The 22,367-nt window shown below is 39.9% G+C and overlaps 1 protein-coding gene across 4 annotated transcripts in view; it reads left to right on the top strand.

Annotated features, from left to right (window-relative positions):
• The window catches only part of ATRNL1 (attractin like 1), a 1,055,790-nt gene that overhangs the window by 401,455 nt on the left and 631,968 nt on the right, over positions 1-22,367 (top strand). For all 4 annotated transcript variants that reach the window (XM_048857032.2, XM_048857033.2, XM_048857034.2 and 1 more), the window contains exon 21: positions 2,735-2,828. In XM_048857032.2, coding sequence (XP_048712989.2) covers positions 2,735-2,828 — 94 coding nt within the window. The remainder of the gene's footprint in view (positions 1-2,734; positions 2,829-22,367) is intronic.

Raw genomic sequence — 22,367 nt, 5'->3', positions numbered from 1 at the left:
TTTATTGTTGTGGTGTTTCCCTTGAGCGTGGCATCAGTCATAGATTTGGTCAAGTGCCCTCTCTTGGCCACTCACTAGACTGCAGTAGGATGATCTGGCCTCTGGAGTCTGAAGAGAATCCAGGACTGTCTCAGTCTTGGGGTCCCTAGACACATTCTCAGGGTTCAGACTCGCTGTGGCACCCCACTTGGAGCTTAGACCACATAGTCTCCTGCCCAGCACCTAGAACTAGTGCTCACTCCTCAGACTCCTTTGTAGTTTAAACACAACCTTTCCCAGAATCCCACTGAAGGTGTGAGCTTTGGGATTACCTCTTCAATGCCCATGTGGTAGGTATAATGCATGTAAGGGACATATACTTTGCACAGGTTCTACAGCTCTTTCTATAATAACACCACAAGTACAAAGACTTTTACAAAAATAATAATTTCTACATGCATTTTCATGCTTTAGTTTCCTCACCACTCCAGACATCTTTGGGCTTGGGTCAGAGCCCTCTGGGGCCATACAGAGATCTTGTATTGGAGTGCATAGCTTGGATTTGGAAACATGGAGTCTTTTTCTCCTCAGCTCACCTTCTGTGACTTTGGCTGTTCGTTCCATTCCCCTTTCCTGCCCAAATGTTCTGTGTATCTCTGTGAGTGTTCCCCTGACCCACCCAGCCTCTGTGGTTTTTAAAAGCTAGTATCAACACCTTGGTATCTTTGTTCTGTATTTGGGATTTTCCACTCTCCAGACAATGGTCCGCTGTTGATGAGGTTGGGTATAACCAGCTTCAGCCAACCTCCTTAGCACAGCCACTGCAAAGTGCTTAACTCTGAATAAGCTGTCATTGAGTTCTAACAGTCCACACTTGTTCATGGTGTGGTAGAGGTATGACACAACCCACCATATTACAATGGATACACAAACAGGCACATTCATTATACACCAATTTTCATAGTAACAACTTCATAATCTCACATGGAATTTATAAGCTGTACAGACAGATCCCCAAAATTGATTCTTCGAAGGCATCTTAATTTTAACTGTATTTATTACTGTAATGGTATGTTATGTTCTTTGTACCAAACACTAAGATGTTCTCTTCCCACTCCTGAACTGTCATTCTCTTTCCATCCCCACTTGCTCCATTTTTATTAAACCTCATCTACTATGGTCACACCTTCACCAATGTCAAGCTATTTTGGGCTCTCCTCTTACACACTTTTCAAATGGAGCTCAGCTATTTCAGCCACCTTCACCCCATCCTATCCCAAGCTGAATTCAGCTCTTTTTGCTTCCTCTTGCTTTCTTTCAGATGGTCTGCTAACTGGAGATAAATGGGGTAAAACATTGGCAAAGACTTCTTTGAAATATCAGATGTGCTGTCCTTCAAACACATGAACATTTCTCTTGTATGAATTCTATATTATGTAAAATACATTTTATGTGTCATAATTTGAGATTCAGTTGTCTAATACTTTTATTTTGTGTGTTTGTTTAAGGGGGACATATGGTGTCTGGGTTCTGTGTTATAGGGCACTGTCACAGGAATGAGCTTTCTATGTTGTTCCTTATCTACAGAATAAGACCATTAAAACTCGCTCCCTCCGCCAACAAGAAAAATAGCACTTCTATAATAGGATTGTAAAGTGGCAAATAAACTTTTATTACATGTAGGTCACCAGTTAGTAGTATATCCATGCTCATGAAGAAGACGACGATGCATAAAATCTTTTATTTTGGTTGTAATTAAAACTTCTGTGACAGCAGGATCTGATCTCTAGATAGGTTCAGAATTACTGAGGTGTGTTCAAGGAGAGTTTTAAGCATATTATGAATATCACTAGATGGTTGTCTCGTCTAGAACACCCTAATGCATTACCTGTAGGACTTTGTGATTAGATTGTTGCAACACACTCTGTACCAGGTTACCAAGAGGCAACTCCATTACCTGCAGATATTTCAGTATCTTTAATCACAATCTGAAAGAGAGGGTGGGTAGGTAGGATTCAGTCTTCTTAAGGGTGTGCTCTTTGACATCCTATTGAGACCTTACATTGACGTACCACACACCTCTTAATGAAATTCTTACATCCTCTGTACCACCTTACTTAACCTGCAGGGGCATTTAAAGGCAGAAGAGCTCTTTGTAGTTTTGCCTCTAGAATGTTCTTATTTTGAACCATAGAAATAGTATTGTATCAAATTAGCCCTGTTCAAGTGGGCCTTAAAAGCCTTAAATTTACTAAATTTTTGTCAAATGTAACTGACTTACAACATTAACTGGTATGGATACGTTGCATGTGTCTTTTATTAGAAACTGGACAAAATTCTGGTCCCATTCAAGTCAATGGGAGTTTTGCCATTGTCTTCAATAGTTCAGGATTTTACCTCGTATACCTAAAGATTATTTTTGTTAATGTTTAGTAACGTATTTGCCATACTGTATACCAAGTCACATTAAAATGATAGACTCTACTGACTCCTCTGAAACCTTTATTATTTATGTCAGTAATCTTTAGATAAAATCTCCCTAAAGGCACATTCAGACTATTGAATTCCCAACGCTGCAGAATATAAATTAAATGATCATATTATTGATATTAAAGGGGTTCATGATGGAAATACTAATACATTAACCACACCTTCTCTGTAATGCATTTAGGATATAATATTAATATCCATAAAAGTACATTTAGTCATAAGTATAATATAGACAGTTAAATCTCTTTCCTTTTTGACTTTATAGCTTGCACATGCAGTGGACATGCAAATATTTGTCACATGCAAACAGGAAAATGTTTTTGCGCGACGAAAGGAATCAAAGGAGACCAATGTCAACTGTGAGTACAATTGATTGTAGTCTGAATTTATTTTAATTTATGCCTAAAGGATAATTAATTTTGTATTTTTTCCATTTCCTTATTTGCTGTGAAGTGATCTCTAAATGATTTATCTCCTTAATCTGGTCACCCTGTACATCTACATTCCTTAGAAAAAGGCAAAGTTAGTTTCTCTTTTTAAAGAATAACTTCATAAGTATTAATAACATTATGCAGCCTCCATAGCTTTTATAGTATCCTATAAAAGGAGATGGCTGGAGAATTAACAGTAGCCTTGTCCTGTTTTATGTGCAATTTGATTCAAAGTCCAAAATATCTGTGGTGCTAGGAGCTATATTACATATCTTTAGGTCAGAAACTATAGTAATTAGATTTTTAGAGTTTCAGAAACATTTTAAGGGGGACAGTTCTTCAGATATTTCATCCACGTAATTAAATATTGAACAAAAGGAGTACATAGGCCTTTAGCTTTGGAAAGTGCAGTTAGCATTCTAGTTTTTATACTGGAAATATAGTTGGATAGCTCATTGTTGAATAGGTCTTTAACATTTCAAGTAGTGCAACTCTGACTGGTCCACCGCTTGCTGAAATAAAATACAAATTATGCTAAGTAGTTTTTTCTACAGCATGACTCAGATTCTCCTTTACTCAGAAAGGTCATACCCAATCTCTCTTTCAATTCATGTGTTTCTTAGTTTAAAAATATTTTGAGTTATTTTGCTTTTTTGAAAGGAATATTAAAAATAAATGATACCATATTTCTAACCAGGTCAGATTTATTCCTGTTTCGTTCTCCTCTCAGTTTTAAGTTTCAGGAAATTAGCATCTTGTCCCGATGGTAATTTGCAGTTGTTTTCCTTTCAGAAAACAGAAATGCTAAAGGATAAATAGAAACTGTTATGGAATTATAATAGTCTTCCTCTATTTTTGTGAAAACTGAAGAAAATGTGCTGTTTATCTTTATTACTTTATTATAACCCCAGTTTTAGGAACTGAGTCCTATGGGTGTTATAAAGTGATACTATTTTAAAAAAAGTATTATGTAGTCAGTGGAGAAAATGAATTATACTGCACTTTTTCTCTTTACTGTACTTCCAAAAAAATCCCTTATTTTACATCTTCTAAATTATCTAATCTGTATATTTTAGCTATTTATAGCATGCCACTTGCCATAATATACAGACATTACTGTCCATAACCATCTTGTCTGCAGAAGTTAGTTCTTCTTATGGCTTCCAAGTAGTACACGTCAAAGGTTATAGGACAGCATGTTTTTCTGCAAGATTATATTGTGAATATAGTTTACCTGGGAAACATGCTAGATAAAACTGGTGACTACATTTAACCAATTAAGAGTCCTTCACTTGGTCATTGGAGTTGCTGTATCAGTATCCAGCAGATTTTCACAATGAAGACTCTGTGATCCACATTTGCTCAGGGGAGGGGAAAATAAACCTTCCAGCTCAGACAGAGGAAGAAATTGTGATCAGCTTATTTCACTGGAAGCCAGTCTTTACATGGATTTCAGTGATACTAAAATTTTACTCCAGTAAATGATCCAACGGTGAGTGTGTTATTAATATAAATGTGTGCATAGATAAACAGGGAGCCGTATACTAAAAGTAGAGTGTACTTAAGAAAAGGTAGTTAATTATTTTTCATGCAGTCAGACACCTCAGTCATATTGTAGTGTTAAATATAATTATTTATTAGTATAGAGTCCATAGGCCACAGTCAAGATTGGCGCCTGATTGTGCTCGAAGCTGTAAAATATGGAGCACACGAGTGTTTCTGTCTTGAAGTACTTACCACCTAGGTTAAGAGAATCTCGGTGGGAGAAGAAGGGAGCTGTGTGAGCTTGGACGAAGGTCACAGTAATTGGAGCATGAGATCACATAGACTAGCAGGTTTCAAACTGATATCTAATACAGGTTGAACCTCTCTAGTCTGGCACCCTGGGGACCTGACTGGTGCTGAACCAGAGAATTTGCCAAACCACGCTGAGGCGAATAAACGGAACAATGCTTGCAATGCTGCCTAGCCAAGACTTACCAGCTCTCTTCATAACAAAGTGTTAGTGTTACACAATTTTACTGTATTGGCACAAGCAAGTAAGTAGATAAAGCATGAAAGACATAAAATAAAATCATGCTGGACCAGAGACTGCTGGACTAGAGGTTCAACCTGTATATCATGTATTTATCACCAATGATATCAGAATTGCTAATAACTACCGATCTAGTAATTATCAAAAAGATATGGTAATAGAATTTACACCTTCTTGATGCAAAGATTCAAGGTACTTAACGTGCTACATTAAGATATTTTCTATACCACTTCTTTATTCTAAGCTGTCGTTCTGCTTCAGTGACCTGTGTGCATTTCCTTTGGTGGGATAGTACTCTCTGTCAATGAACTCGTGGAACCTTCTTCAAATACATGTCCATTTTGGGATGTGCTCCCCCAGCAACCTGAGTTCTCTCATCACTATCAGAGAAAGCAGTGCTGTGTTTATTGATTTCCTAACTCTAGTAGGTTTTGTTAGCTCTATATAGTTATAATTTTTGTTTTCATGTTTAGTATTAATAGTATAGCATATCACATATTCATAGGTTGATATTAGTTAGCCGTTCCCATCAGCCAGTGACTTTTTAGAGCTCTTGCCAAAGGCATCTGGCTCACACCATCATCTTCATAGCAGTTCTTTATTTCTTAGGGCAGGTAAAGATGAACCTTGTTCCTTTTGAGTGTTACGGTTACTTTGAGCAGTATCCAACCCCGAATTCCCTGGCAGCTTCAGTAGGTTTGGACAGGAGAACATGTGAAAACAACACATTCCACTTCCACTGATAGAGAGCGGTCAGGAGAGTGGATTTTCTGTGCTGTAAGGCATATTCTTTGGGCTCCCTGCATATATGGGCTCAGTGTGTCGTCCACTAATGGGAAGATACTAACACTCCATAGGTAATGCCTTGAATCTATCTGAGGTCTTGCCTTATGAGCAGAGAAAAGCATCAAAGAAGCTGGTGCCAGAGGACCATGTCTGTATTGTTGTTCATGTTCCTGTGCAAAAAATGTGCTGATAGCTATAATGCTTCAACAGTACTCCTGGTTTTGTTTGTCTGGCTTACTGCAGAAACTCAGGCTGAGAGACAGACAATAAAGATTAGGAATACATGGTCGGTTTTCATCATAGCTAAAAGTCAAGAGTGGTATTGCCTTTTTGACCTGAGTGGTTAGCCAATTTTCTGGATCCTTCAGGTTGTTTCAGTTAGACGAGAAATTGATTATGAAGCCAGGTATTTCTTTGATGTAGTCATTTACAAAGAATGTACAAAGTCCTGTTTCCTTGAATACAGTAGGAATCAAACAGGAAATAGTTTCTTTTGTGCACAGTTCCAAGCTTCTTTCACTAAACACTGAGTCCAAAAAGCCCTCCCTCTAGACTTTTTCTCAGGGCCACACTCCAGTTCTTCTTCGGGCTGTCTCCTTAACTTTCTGTACCTTCTGTGTCTGTGGTGTTTGTCACTGTTCCTCACCAACACATCTTACTCATTTGGTGGCAGAGATGTCTGACATATTGGACCGTTTGCGGTAGCTGAAATCCCAAGGCCTGTGTCCAGCATCCCTGCAGGTTACTTCACTGCCATCTCAACTTATCATCAGCAATTACAGGGAATGATTGTGTTCTCACATCCCACAGTCTCCAGATTTCTGAAAGGACTTAATATTACGTTCCCTCATTCCCTTCTGTAAGACAGCGTGCTTCTTCCTTGGACTTGAACGTAGTCCTCACTAAAATGATGGGACCTTCTTTCAACCCCCACAAAAGATTCCTCAGTAGAACACCTGTCATACAAAACTACATTCTCAATAGCCATTGCTTCAGCTAGAAGAGCTGCAAGATCTTATGGCCAACCCTTGTTACATTGTTGTCTGTAAAGACAAAAAGTGGTCCTTCAACCTCATCTCAGCTTGAAGCGGAAAGCCTGTGAGTCAGTCAGTATGTATCCCTTCCTGTTTGTTTCCCTAGACCCCATGTTTATCCTGGAGAAATACATCTGTGTACCCTTGATTAAAAAAAACCCTATGCTTTTATTTACATAAGACTAAACCCTTTTGAAATAGGAACAGGCTATTTGTAGTTTATGGGGAAAGATGCAGGAGGAAGATGCAAGGGAGAGCCCATTGCAAAAACACCCTACATAGATCAGAGTATGCTTTATGCTTTCCTACAGTCTAGCTAGGATACAGTTCCCTGAGGGCTAATAATCCATTCCACCAGGGCCATTGCAATTTTTGTGGTAAATCTTAGGCAGATACCCACAGCAGAAATTTGTAGTGCAACCACTTGGTGTTCAGTACATACCTCTACCAGGCATCATTATTTGGATTTGGCATTGTGCTCCAGTGTGGTGCTACTGTCCATGTTTCAGTGAGAACTCCTGGCCTACCGTCCACCTGGGCAGTACCACACTCATTGGGCTCCCTCAGTGGAAATGGTCAGAGGCCCTTGAAATAGAAATAGAGGTTACTCACCAGTAACTTGTTGTTTGAGAGTTGCCTTCATGCATTAGCACTTCCTGCCCACTTCCCCTCTACCTCAAAATTCTCTGTATAGTCAGAAGATACTGAGGTAGTTGTGGAGTTGAACTTCCTTATATAGCTTCAGACACTGAATATTCAGTGCTTCAAGGATGTGTGACCCCTCCTTTCCTCCACATAGACACACCTCTGTCCGCAAGAGTGAGTGCACAGAACAACTCTCAAAGACTAGCATTTATTGGGGACTAACCTATCTCTTCCTCCAGTTTTAGATCCCATATTTATCCATAATTTATATATATATATATATATATATATATATATATATATATATATATAAATAAAAAATATAGAAAGGGCATCACAACACAAGTCCCCCTCCTCTGAGGCTAACTCACTGCTCTGCTTTGGCTTTTAGAAAGTAGTAGAGTGAGTTAATAGGCTGATCTCAGAATTGTTCAAAGCAGTACATAGGGTTTGTCCATCAATTGGCAATAATGGAAGTTGCACAGCTAAATCCCTATGCACCACTTTAATAGTTTAGTGGTGAGTGTTGCATGAATGAGCATATGGTGCTCTGGGGCATGTGCACTAGCCCTTATTTGCCCAACAGTCTCAAAATACATTATATGAAAGGAACTCTAGTTACAGTTGTAGTTTGATTGACTTGTATAACTTTGAGTCAGAATGTCGTATTCGTTTTGTCAACCTTAATAGTGACTTCTAAACGGAATAAATCGTATGTTGAATGTTAATATAAACTGAGTAAATTTTGTTACAAAAATTCTATGGCATGAAGTTTCTATCCCTATCAAAGCCAAATAGGATTTGAGCCATTCTGGGCTTCAGGCACTTGGGACTAGCGTTCTTTGAGCAGAGAATGTATGTAACCAACTGGTGAGTAGTATCGGGGTTAGCTATGTTAGTCTATATCCACAAAAACAACAAGGAGTCCGGTGGCACCTTAAAGACTAACAGATTTATTTGGGCATAAACTTTCGTGGGTAAAAAACCTACTTCTTCAGATACAACTGGTGAGTGTATGTTACAGGTCCAGTCCTCAGAGGATATACATTATTACAACTCCCAGCTACAGAACCTTTGCTCTTTAGATAGAGCTATGGCAGTTCATACCTTTAGCTCTGAAAGTCTCAGGTTCAGTCTGCAAAGTGTCAGCCAAGAGGGTGGCCATGACAGTTGAATATCACAGAGTCGTTTTACTGAATCAGCAATGCACAGTGGTGCTTTAAAATGAAATATGTACTGTCAGGTATTTTAGAGCTAACATTTAAGTTTTGTTTAAAATATGTATTTTACAGAATTAAAATGTCTTAATGATATTTTGTTTTAAAATTGTGAAAAATTTATTTTTGGTTTGTTTTTAAGCATATAGTTTCTGCCTCCTAAGTGCTGCAGCATTTTATTAATGGATGAAAACTATGCTATTAGAAGAAATTGACTGTTTTGCTTTTGTTGTTCAAGGTGACTGGATTGAAAAACATAAAACAAACAATATAAATGATGAACAATACATTAACATTTATTAAATATTTCATTTGTTTTAATAATGTAATGTGCTCTTAATAAGTCAGGAGAGAGAGATATTAATACACGACGCTATGCAACCTGAGCTAAAAGACCCAGCTCTCAGCCAAGGCTGTAGCAGGCTCTTCAGTCTCTAGTTGGCCAACCACCACTAAAGGAGTGCCACACTGAGCTGGCATGGCTTATCTAAGCATTACAAAACCAAAACAGGGAAATAATCTCTCTGAAGTACTTATGTCTTCCATTACCATAGTATCTGAGCGTCTCATAATTTTTACTTTGTGGGGTAGGGAAGCAATAATTTACAGATGTGGAACTGAGGCTAAGTGGCTTGCCAATGGTCACATAGGAAATCTGTGAGAGAACTGAATCCAGGTCTTGCAGATCCCAAGTTAACAATCTAACTCTGCTGGACCATCCTTCCTCTACACATGAAACAAACCTCTGCCCTAAAATATCACTGAGTATGGCTTATTATGTTACACTTAAAACAGATCCATATCTAATGTTTTAAAACATTTTACAGGTTAATGTGTGCATATTTCAGAAGTATAATGTTGCTGTTGCTAAGAGAAGACATTACAAGCAGCACATGGACTGATGCCTACAGTTAATGTTGCCCCACACTTTCCATTATAAGACCTTGTTTTTAGTTGTTTAACTGTGCCAATAGTGTGGTTTGCCCATGTTACAATATTTAACAAACATTTCCTTGAGTAGCTCTAGTGCCTCCATGCTTGGAGCCAGAACTTGAAATTTGGCAGTCGGGTCGCTGTGGTGTCAGGGATGTGCCTTTCGCCATCCCTCGACAATCAGCCTCATATTGGCTGAGTTATGAGCCTCTGAAAATCTCAGTTCACATATGCTCAGTAGAGACTCAGTAGAGTTTGGTGGCTAATTCCTCTGAAGATTAGAATTCTGTGGGTGTGTTCCATTCCAAGGCTAAAAGGGCTGGGAGCAATACGTTCCTTGCTATTGCGTCTGTGAGCTGTCAGAAGCTACTATGTTGCTGGGCACAAGAACTGGGAACAGGGAGACTCGTGCACTCCGTGCTCCTGCAGCACAGGCAAGTTAGGCAAGCAGGAGGAGGAGGAGGAAGTCAGTTTGACAGGAATCCAGAGATGTGAGGAACTGGGCCTAGAGGTAGGGAGCCGGGAGAAAAAGCTGAGGTGCAGGACTGGAACAAGCCTGGGGATGGACAGGAAGCCTTAATACTGGTATATCCACATTTTTGAATGCAAGACTTCGCAACTTCAGTATTTCTTTAATGTCGCTTTGTGTAATTATAGTAAGGGTGAATATAACAGAACAGACATGGTTCTTATGTAAAGAAATACATTATTAACCATTTAAAAGCCATTAAATATCCAAGCAATTCATTTGTGTGCTGTCATATTAGTTCCATAGAGACAAGCACTGTTGTATTTATAGAGAAGTGACTTAGATATCAAAATACAAATGATCAATATAGCACAGTTTTTAAAAGGCTATTTAAATAATACAGGAATCTGTATATAAACTGAAGTAGAAATGTATTGATTGCATTCTTCTGTGTCCTGATCTTAAATAGTGATAAGAGCTCAAATATCCCTTCAAAGATTAAAAAAATATCCTGCAAAAGCATGTGGGTTAACCCCTCTAAATAACAGCTAAAGACAGGACAAAATATTACTTGAGACTCTAGGTCAAATTCATCACTTCATTGATTTTACTGTAGCTTTGTCCACTTATGCCTGAGTAAATTTGTCCTTCTGTGTCTCCTGTCAGAGTTGTATGTTGTGGAAACAGGAAATGGCAATCATCTAACAATACCACTTTAATAGGAAATTCCTCTGTGAAAGAGAAGAATAAAGGAATCTGAGAGATACATAATTTAATAAAACAGGTTCTTCTAGTCAAGCAGCTTTTTTTGTTTTCTGGTAGAGAATAGAATCAATTTAATACTAGTTACTATGGTGATTGGTGTAATTCTGAAATGAATGTAAGTTAATATATGTAATATAGAGTATTATTTGTATACTAAAAAACAGTATCCTTTTTCCCTCTTTTGTTTTTTCCTCTTAAGAGTTTCCCTTTTTGTTACTTTGCTGTTGAGGGTATTGAGTTCTGTTGTTGATGATTTGACATAAGGCAACTGCTTCCGATTCTCTCCCTCTCCCTTCTTAGCACAGTCCTGGGACTTTCTTTTTTAATTGAAAACTCGCTGTCCTCTGAGATGGCCATCGATTTTGTTCTATAAGCTAGCTAACAGATGGTTCTATGGAGATTTCCAGCTAACAGCAGAGGTGAGAGGAACACTTAACAAGACAAGTTTTTTATTTTCTAAACGAGTGATACTTAGACCTCAGCGGTTCAGAAGCCAAATTAGCAGTCAGCATTACCTAGAAGAGCCACAATAGTGTGAATTCATTGTTTAATTTACTATGGTACTATATATTAGTATTTAAACAGTATGACAGAAGAAATGTTTAATTTGTGTGTGTAAAAACCTTTCAGTGTCCTAGAGCCCAGGTCCCAGCCTGATCTCAAATGTCTACACCACAGTTAAACAGCCCCTTAGCCCTTGCCCTGCAAGCTTGAGTCAGCTGGCATGGGCCAGCCGTAGGTTTTTAATTGCAGTGTAGACATACCCAGGGTCACAGCTAAATACAAGGGGGAACAGATTGCTTACCATAAGTAGTTAACACACATTTCAAGGGACCATGCAAGGCGAAGTGGCCTGTTAACATCTCTCCAAGTCATTGGAGGGGCGGGTGAGGGGGAGATTGAGATTGGTGTAATTAGCCATAAATCCAGTGTCTCTATTCAGTCCATGGTGTTTAGTGTCAAGCAAAGTTATGAGTTTACAGATGCAGGCATTATATACTGACACATGAAGAAAAGGGAGTTACCTCACAAGTGGAGAACCAATGTTGACAGGGCCAGTTCGAACAGGGTCAGGGTAAATGTAGTCCACTCCCAATAATTGATGAGGAGGTGTCAATTCCAAGAGAGGCAAAGCTGCTTTTATAATGAGCCAGCTATTCCCGGTCCCTATTCAAGCCCAAATTAATGGTGTTCAATTTGCAAATGAATTTTAGTTCTCCAATTTCTCTTTGAAGTCTGTTTCTGAAGGTTTTTTGTTCAAGTGTAGCTACTTTTAAATCTGTTATAGAATGTTGAGGAAGATTGAAGTGTTACTCCTACTGGCTTTTGTATATTACCATTCCTGATGTCCGATTTGTGTCCATTTATTCTTTTATGTAGGGACTGTCCGGTTTGGCCAATATACATGGCAGAGGGGCATTGCTGGCACATGATGGCATATATAACATTAGTAGACATATAGGTAAATGAGCCCTTGATGGTGTGGATCATGTGGTTGGGTCCTCTGATGGTGTAGCTAGAGTAGATATGGGGACAGAGTAGGCAATGAGGTTTGCTACAGGGATTGGTTCCTGGGTTAGTGTTTCTGTGGTGTGGTGTGTACTTGCTGGTGAGTATTTGCTTCAGGTTGGGGGGCTGTCTGTAAGTGAGTGACACTGAGAGTGAGGGATCATTTTCTACGATAGGGTGCAGATCGTCGATAATGTGCTGGAGAGGTTTTAACTGGGGGCTGTACGTGATGGCCAGTGGTGTTCTGTTATTTTCCTTTTTGGGCCTATTCTGTGGTCGGTGATTTCTGGGTACCTGTCTCACTCTGTCAATCTGTTTCCTCACTTCCCCAGGTGGGTATTGTAATTTTACGAATGCTTGATAAAGATCTTGTAGGTGTTTGTCTCTGTCTGAGGGATTGGAGCAAATTCAGTTGTATCTTAGGGCTTGGCTGTAAACAGTGGATCGTGTGATCTGTTCTGGATGGAAGCTGGAGGCATGTAGGTAAGTATAGCGGTCAGTAGGTTTCTGGTATAGGGTGGTGTTTATGTGACTATCACTTATTTGCACTGTAGTGTCCAGGAAGTGAATCTCTTGTGTGGACTGGTCCAGGCTGAGGTTCATGGTGGGGTGGAAATTGTTGAAATCCAGGTGGAATTCTTCAAGGGCCTCCTTCCCATGGGTCCATATGATAAAGATGTCATCAATGTAGCGCAAGTAGATTAGGGGCGCTAGGGGACAAGGGCTCAGGAAGCATTGTTCTAAGTCAGCCATAAAAATGTTGGCATACTGTGGGGCCATGTGGTTACCCATAGCAGTGCTACTGACTTGAAGGTATAAGGTATCCCCAAATCTGAAATCGTTGTAGGTGAGGACAAAGTCACAAAGCTTAGCCACCAGGTGTGCCGTGGCCTCATCAGGGATACTGTTCTTGACAGCTTGTAGTCCATCCTCATGTGGAATATTGGTGTAAAGAGCTTCTGCATCCATGGTGGCCAGGATGGTGTTTTCAAGAAGATAACCGATGCATTGTAGTTTCCTCAGGAAGGCAGTCGTACCTTGAAGATAGCTAGGAGTGCTGGTAGCGTAGGGTCTGAGGAGAGAGTCCAAATAGCCAGATAATCTGCTGGATCTTGGGTGGCAGATAGAATACCCCTGGTTGGGGCTTTGGGGGTGTGTCTGTGTAGATTTGTTCCTGTGCTATAGCAGGGAGTTTCTTGAGCAGATGGTGTAGTTTCTTTTGGTACTCCTTAGTGGCATCAGAGGATAGTGACCTGTAGAATGTGGTGTTGGAGAGTTGCCTGGCAACCTCCTGATCATAATCCGACCTGTTCATTATGACTACAGCACGTTATTTATATACAATAAATGTTTTTGATGCTTGTTTAACCAACATTAAACAGCATGACAATTGATATACAACCACTTAGACAGAACTCCTTCACTCAGTGCTACAGGTGACATCACCTATTTTAGCAAAATGTCCACTTCCAAAAGTTAGCTCAAAAATGACAGATGTACAGTAATTTTTTTAAATTTCAGTTTCCTCCTGGTGTAATGTGCCTTCTACTTTTCAGATTTTCCTATTGATTTAAAACAAAAACAAAATAATAAAATTTAAAAAATACAAATTAATGTCTTATAAACCTGGGGAAAAAGAATTTTCAGCACAGTATAGAAATTTAAAGCATTCCTAAATCAATAGGCTAAGCAAAATGGGAGCAATGCATTTTTCAGGGGGTGATTATTGTTAAGATTGACAGCTCAGAATATTACTCACTTTTCAAGTGTATTGCATTGTAGAATGATTCTCTTAACAGAGTAAAGTCAGCTTGCTGCAGTCTGCACAACTTCTATGGCGGACAATTCTACTCTATGTCCAAAAAGCTGATAAATGTTGTCAGGTGCCCTTGTCAGATTTTCAATGTCTATACACTCATCCAGATCCTGGGTCATTGGTTGTGACAGCTGCACGCAAAAGATCTAGGCACCAGGGATGCAGAATTACACCTAAAGAAGAGGAACCTAAGTGCCTGGACTTGTTTGGAAACAAGTGGTTTATTTTTGACAAACAAGAGCCATAAGCAAATACTGTTCAGAATAATTGGGAGTTGTGATGGGGTATTTACCCCACACAGACTTTGCACAGGTAATTAGGCCAATTGACCTTCTAGGCTGTATCTGGAGGAGAGCTAGGGACTGAGAGGGCCTAATGGCTGACGAAGCCCAAGTGCAGGAGGTGTTACCCAGGGTTTCTGAAGCCAAAGATCTTGGTTACTTTTACTCTTGGAGAGACGGTGGCAGGAAATAAATCAATGGAGACAAGGCTGTCTGACCAATAGGTGGATGGCACAAACAGCATAATACAAGAGTGCTTTCACTTAAAGCATTACTTTATTTAGTCTCCAGCACTTAAACATGTCTGCAACAGGTAGTAAAACACCCCAAAAAATCCCAGATTCATATTTACCCAGGGTCTCGAGGGGGTCTCAAGTGGATAATTGCAAACATCCATTCACTGGTCTTCCATCTGCAGAGGAACTTCAGAGGTGTCCAAATGTTCGTGTGTCCAATGAGTTCAGATTTTTCCTCTTGTATATGCAATTTGCTAATATTACATAGTTTGTTCATCAGAAAAACTGCTGAGCAGAAGCTAGGTTAAGTGTGGAGATTTCCACTATCAAAACTCTGCTCCTGCAGAGGAGCTGGATTAGACTGATAAAGAGAGGAAGTTGATAGCAGAAGGGCTGCAGGGAGGAGCTCTTCAGTCACTCGCTAGAGAGGAGGGGAGTTGACTAGGTACAAGGAGGAGTTCCATTGGGAGAGTGAGTCCTGTGGTGGAGTACAGACTCCGGCAAGAAGCCGAGTGGTGATGTAGCCACGGGGCATGGAGGAATCTCCAGTGGTAACCCAGAAGTGAGCTGGAAGATAGAAAAGAGAGATAGGAAACAGCCTAGGGGAACAATAGCAGAGTTGGAGATTGAGCAGATCATGGTTGCTGGGCATAGGGTCCTTGGACTGGAACCTGAAGTAATGGGCAAGGTTGGGTTCCACTACTTAGAATAGAATAGCTTAGAAGAGGATTAGAAGACTGCAGGTAGGCATTTTGTCAAATTGGATTTTGATACCCCAGAAGGGGAGGACTGTGGTGCCTTGAGGGCTGAATCATGTAAAGGGAGGCGTCCCAGCGACGAGTGAGACCCATTACAAGGGGTCCTTGGGGGAAAAGGGCAGGGCAGGGGCGGGTCCTCAGGGGGAAGGGGCAGTTTCGACACTCCTGCTGGAGTAGTTTTTAAATATTACGAAGTTGACAACCTTAACATGCAACCGGCATGCAAAGGATGATTAGGGTTGAGTCAGAGCATCACCTACTCAGTAGTTCTTTGGCTGCCCCACGGAGGGGATGTGCTAGGGCTATGGAGGAAATTGATGGGTTGGAGTAGACTACGTGGAGTGTGTGTTCAGCTGCTGTGTGGTATGGAGAAAGATTCTTCCCTCATGCTTGTGGACTCTCCCAAGCCCAGCCACTTTGGTTTAGTGTTAAGCAGTCCATTTGGGCCTGTGTTTACCTTTTGCATTTTTTTCAGGTTGGAGAAGTATGGAAGGGTGTGCGTAGTGGAGCTGCACATTATGCCTGATTCCCTGCTCTATATACTCTGGTAAATTAGGACACTTAAGCCACTGGTGGAAGTTCCAGTAGGTCCTCTCCTGCTCCAGGGAGCTGCTGCAGCTGGCTTCCTATGCTGATACTATCCACTGTGTCTGAGCACAGTTCTAAGCACATTAAATGTAGTGATCCCATTTTTCTTTTTATAACATTCATATGGATTTTTCAGATTCAAATAGGTCTAAAGGTATGTTAGTGACCCCCTAATTTTTCGATGCCAGCATTATTTCATTTTGTGTATATTTTGGAAGACCATATTGGGGCAAGACAGTCCCATCACATCTTTTGTATCTGTCAATCTATTTCAACAATATTTCTGTGCATAATAATTATATTATAAACCTTTGTTGTTACCATGTATAGTGGTGTTTTTTATTTTTTCCAGTAGTGCTCACACTGTTACAGCCAGTGTCCACATGCATAGGAAGGCACATCTTTGGCTGCGAAGAGCTCATGATCAAATTAGGGAATTGTTCAAAGAGCTGCATATTTTAAACAAAGTGTCTTTGGCAAGTTTTCAAGATAATTAATATGTTACATGCTGCCATCCCAAATATTCTTGCCTGATACAGAACAATCAGAGGGCAATCTAAAGTGATCAAGCATAAGTGTGTTTCAGTGATTGGATATGGAGTGATTTAGCTAGTGATTTAGTTCTTTTGAGTGTCTATGGTATTTCTCATTTGCTGTATTTTTTTGGCTTGATGACTTTTTATAAAATCTTTGAATACATTTAGATGTATTTTTCTCTGAATGTGCTGCTGCTCAGGAAGGTTGAGAAAGTATATGAAGAGCTATACACTTTTTTCTTTAAATTATAGCAAATATGCATTTATAGTCATTAAAATAACTTTAAATTATTAAGTTTCAGAGTGGGGTAGCCGTGTTAGTCTGTATCAGCAAAAACGAGGAGTCCTTGTGGCACCTTAGAGACTAAATTTGTTAGTCTCTAAGGTGCTACAAGGACTCCTTGTTGTTTTTTTTTAATTAATATATGCTCAACCACTTATGCGCTGAAAAAAAACAACCTACCAAGCAAAAAAAAAAAACACACTAGAGTTCCCAGGCCAGACTATGACTTTTTGCTTGTGCTCTGTACATCCAAACGTACTTTTCAAACATTCAGCCTTGGAATCTGATGATGACCATGATGTGGTGAGTTCACAAAAAATAGAGACAGCTTAAAGGACCAAATCCACATAGCAGTGTGCTGCAGGAAGCTCTCAGGGACTTCTGGGAGTTCTTTGTTTAAATATCTGTTGGAGAAGGCTGGAGGGGTCTTCTTTTCTTTGATGGAGACATCCTCTCCCTTTGGATTCTGCTCAGCCATCTTTGCTAATAATAGCTTATGCCTGCTTCTCCTAAAAATACCCCTGAAGAGCAATTTTTATAGCCTTTTGAATATCTGTGCTGAGATCCCCATGTTATCTTCAGTCCCCAAACCCACTTCAAATTATACAAGTTAGAACTTTATGCTGTACTACTAATATATTCAATATATTTTTTCTGGAACAAAATACATGTTGTTTGCTTTCTCGTAGTGCTACCTGTTTCTTTGGTTAAAGTGAAGGCAACGCCCTTTTGTTTTAAATGAAAAATGAATGGTTTCCCCAGCTACTCACCCTCATGTCTGCAAGAACACACAGCCTGTGTATTGATCACAGGCAAAGAGGGATAATTTTGAGAGTCCCTTGTGAAAATATTAGCACTGTATACTGCCATAATATTAACATTTTAAAATTCTTTGTATGCTATTTTATGTAGTCCTCTGCACTGCTGTCACTAATGCTGACTACTGCTACCAAAGTCGACTCGGACCATTAACTGTGGGACAGTGTGGAGGGAGCCTCTATTCCCTTGTTTGAAGGAGAGGATTTAAGGAGAATTCTTTCAATTATTTAAGAACAAACACTCTTACAATAACTTTATGGCAGACAAAGTATTTTCAAGGTGAACATCTTCCAGAAAATGTAGGTTGCTAATAGAATTTTTCATGGGCATTTTTCCAGAGCAAGGACTTCATTGCAAGATATGATTATTTTTGGCTTCCTGAAATGCAAACACTAAAATAATTTGCAGAATACTTATGTTTTTGAGAAACCCATCCTCTCAAAGCAATTTTAACATCTTATTCTTTCCAGTGGACTTGGGTTAGCAAGTGTGGTATTTGTGCTGAAGTATCCAGTTGAATTATAAAATTGATTCACCAAATTATTATTAATATTTTGTCATCAGATTATTATTAATTGTAGTACTCTGCTAGTGACGAAGGCCAGAATAATGACATCAGACCAGAAATGCAAAGTAGAATGCCAGGGGAATTGCTGCTATGCTCATTCTTGCTCACACTTTGCATCAGTAACATGGAGAAAGGAATGTTTAGTAAAGTATGCAGTTTATTAGAAGACATAAATCTGGGAGTGCTAACCAGAGCCAAAGTGAGGCCGGAGTCAGACTATCGGATGCAGAAGAGTGTAAAGCAACAGGGATATGTAGTAACATGTTGTTTTTTAATTGAAAAACTCTTCTTGCATATAAAGCCATAAATTTACAGAGTGATTTACAGAGTAAGAAACTGTTTTCTTAATTTATAATTCAGGACAAGATAAATCAGTCAGAAATTGCAAAATAGTGATCAAGAAAATTATCTTGGATAATATGTGACAGGTTAAAATCATCAGTCGAGGATAAGGCACTGGACACTGAATCAGGAGATCTGGATCCTATCATGGCTCTGCCATTTACCTGCTGTGCGTTCTTGGGCACATCACGTCACCTCTCTGCCTCGTTTTTCCCATTTGTAAAATGGAGCTCTTTCTTCTCAAGTTTGAAATTTAGTGAGTCTTTGTGGTATTACATGTGGTCTAGTGAGACTTTGTGGTATTACGTGAAAGGACCACAATTTTTTCATTGAGAAATTAATTGAAGACAAAGCTGAGAATTGGATGCCACAGGCCAGTTCAAGAGGGTAGAAGGCTCTAAGCTAAAAGGGCAGTGTTAGGGGGCTTATTTCTTCACCCACTTACTTCCCTGGTCCTTCTCGCATGAACAGAGAGCAACAATACCCGAAGTCCAATGGTGCAAACAATTCAATGTTTATTGGGGTGAACTTCCAGCAAGCATGATTCCAGTTTCCTTCCTTAGAGTCCCCCTTCCCAGCTCTGACACCACAGAGTCTTACACCTGAGTCCCTGTTCCCATTCCTGCACTTAGCCAAACACGATTCCAATTTCCCCACCCCCATTCCCTGTTCCCATTTCCCCCCCCGACCCACTTACTTCCTGACTGACTGCAGACAATATAGTAAAACTTGAGTTCTGCTTTGCTATACCTTAACCAATCATTTTCCTGAAATTTAACTAACCAATCCTAACATATTGTAACATGATTATGTAACCAATTATATCCCACCACCTTAATTAGTTTACACCCAGCAAAATTAATTATACAGCAGACAGGAACAATCACAGAACCAGACAGAGATTATACAGACAAACAATAGCAAAGTGAAAAGGAGTACTTGTGGCACCTTAGAGACTAACCAATTTATTTGAGCATGAGCTTTCGTGAGCTACAGCTCACTTCATCGGATGCATGCCGTGGAAACTGCAGCAGACTTTATTTATACACAGAGAATATGAAAAAATACCTCCTCCCACCCCACTGTCCTGCTGGTAATAGCTTATCTAAAGTTATCATCCGGTGGGCCATTTCCAGCACAAATCCAGGTTTTCTCACCCTCCACCCCCCCCCCCACAAATTCACTCTCCTGCTGGTGATAGCCCATCCAAAGTGACAACTCTTTACACAATGTGCATGATAATAAAGTTGGGCCATTTCCTGCACAAATCCAGGTTCTCTCACCCCCTCCCCCCCCTCCCAAAAACCACACACACAAACTCACTATCCTGCTGGTAATAGCTCATCCAAAGTGACCATTCTCCCTACAATGTGCATAATTAAGGTGGGCCATTTCCAGCACAAATCCAGGTGGGAACTATAATGAGAAAACAATACAGAAGTGAGGATTTCACATCCCAGCTATTGGTAAGTGAGTTCTTGCCAGACAGGATGCTATCAAACTAAGTTTCCTTTTACATTTTCTAGGCACTTCCCTTTCTCCGGAGGTGATAGGCATTATCAGGACAGGATTGTGTTCCTAACAGCTCAATAGCACCTTATTTCAATGTGACTAGGTTGGAAAGTGAGGATGTGACCGGTCGCTTCCCAGCTTATGGCTGCCTCTGTTGCTTAGCCAAAGGCCTTAGCCTAAGAACAGGGCATCAGACTGTCACAGTAAAAGAAGGACCTTACACCAGCAGACAGTGATTTTGATTTTTCTTTTATACCTCTATAACTGGCCAAGCGATAAGAATACACTTAAATTCTTAGAGTATAGGCCTTTACAGACAGGCCTGAATATCTATATCCTAACAGGCAGTACTGGAGCCAGGTAGGAGTACTGCCAATTAGGATATAGATATTCAGGTAGTATAGTTACTGAGTTACTGAGGCTAGTTTATAGTTTTATTGCTCTTGCAAAGGTAGCAATAGAAACTGCAGTCATGAGCAAGGAGTTAGCAAAAATCATTAGGAGCATCATAGAGTCAGATGGCTTAAATATGGACAACGTGGCTTCTTCCTATCCAAAATTCACCTGTAAAAAGGTTGGCACTCTTTGATCACTTTCCATAATTTCATTCTGAGGCACATGAGGTTGAGTAGTGGGAGGTGGGGATCCAGCCCAAATATCTAGCTCATCCATCCCAAATAGGCTTTATTAGCTGTTAGTCCATGTTCTGTTTCTAGAAATATGCTTTCCCTTTATATATAAGCATTATGCAGCTTCCTGAGGTTGTTTCCTTCTAGGTATGGCCTTCATTCTGCAGACGGATCACATGAGCAGATCCCTGCTGAACTCCATTGGGGAAATTGCAGCGTGGGCAAAAGAGACTTCTTGTGCAGGTCTATTTGCAGCATTGACTCTAACCGGGTTAGTTGTTGTTCACAGGGCTGGCTCCAGGCACCAGCGCACCAAGCAGGTGCCTGGGGCGGCAATCCGCCCTCGGCGGCGGACAGAATTCAGCGGCTGCTCCATCACAGCTCATTTCGCAGTCGGCGGCGGGGACGCAACTCTTCTTCAGTTGCCGGCGGCAGTTTGGCAGCTGCACCATCACTCCGCCTCCCTGTTTGTTTTTTTTGCCGCTTCGGGCGGCAAAAAACGCTGGAGCCATTCCTGGTTGTTCACATCTTAATGTGAAGTGAGATTGTTTGGCTTGCAGTGGCATTGTAATTCTTCCCTCCCCTCAAATCATATGCAGATCTGCGGGGGAATAAGAGATATCTCCAACATCAGAACTCACTTGCGGCTCTGTTTTCCACTCTACAAATATGCATGCAGTAACTCACTTTAATGTTGATTGGTGTCAAAAGTGTGCATCAATGGATCTAACAGTGGATATCTTTGTATAATTAGCTCAATCAAAATTTGTAAAATTTAGAGTGTGTGTTGATTGTTGAAATATTTAAGGTACAAAAAGTGTGTATATATATATATATATATATATATATATATATATGGATCACCAAGAAAGAGCCTGACTAAACATTTTGACCCATGTAAATGGGCTTGTATTTCTAAAGAGGAACAAATTTCTAACTGAGAACTGTCACTGGATCTAGACTTGTTTACATTTTGTTTTTTTCTTGTGTCCAATTAAATGTTAGGTTCAAAATAATCCAAAAATCTTATTCTTTTTTCACCAAAAATTAATCCAGTTCCCTGTTTAGTGGATTTACAATGCTTGTGCCTTTTTTTCCTGCCCACGAAAATTTGTTCCATAGTCTGAAGTATTAAACCTGTTTTGTTACCTCTTGTATTTATTGCAATTTACAATTTACACATCACCTTATACCGTAAAAGCTTTATCTGGCATGTTGGGGGAAATAAGGGGTGCAGGTTAGTCAAAAATTCTGGTTAACTAAGTTATATTTACCAATGGAATACCAATTTTCAAAGAATTAGAATACAATAAAATGAATAAAGTATAAAATAGTATACAGGTATTCACTAATCCAGTAGTACTGCACTGCACAGTGGTTGGTTTCTTGAAGTACTTCAGTGTATACAGTAGGTTATCTTATGATTCTATTTTCAGAGTAACAGCCGTGTTAGTCTGTATTTGCAAAAAGAAAAGGAGTACTTGTGGCACATTGTAGGGAGAGTGGTCACTTTGGATGAACTATTACCAGCAGCAGAGTGAGTTTGTGTGTGTATGTGGGTGGGGGGGTGAGAAAACCTGGATTTGTGCTGGAAATGGCCCACCTTGATTTTCATACACATTGTAAGGAGAGTGGTCACTTTGGATAAGCTATTACCAGCAGGAGAGTGAGTTTGTGTGTGTGGTTTTTGGAAAAAAGGGGGCGGG

This window comes from Caretta caretta, chromosome 7, assembly GCF_965140235.1.
Source record: "Caretta caretta isolate rCarCar2 chromosome 7, rCarCar1.hap1, whole genome shotgun sequence".
In the NCBI taxonomy this organism is placed as follows: domain Eukaryota; kingdom Metazoa; phylum Chordata; order Testudines; family Cheloniidae; genus Caretta; species Caretta caretta.
This window is presented reverse-complemented; position numbering and strand designations above follow the sequence as displayed.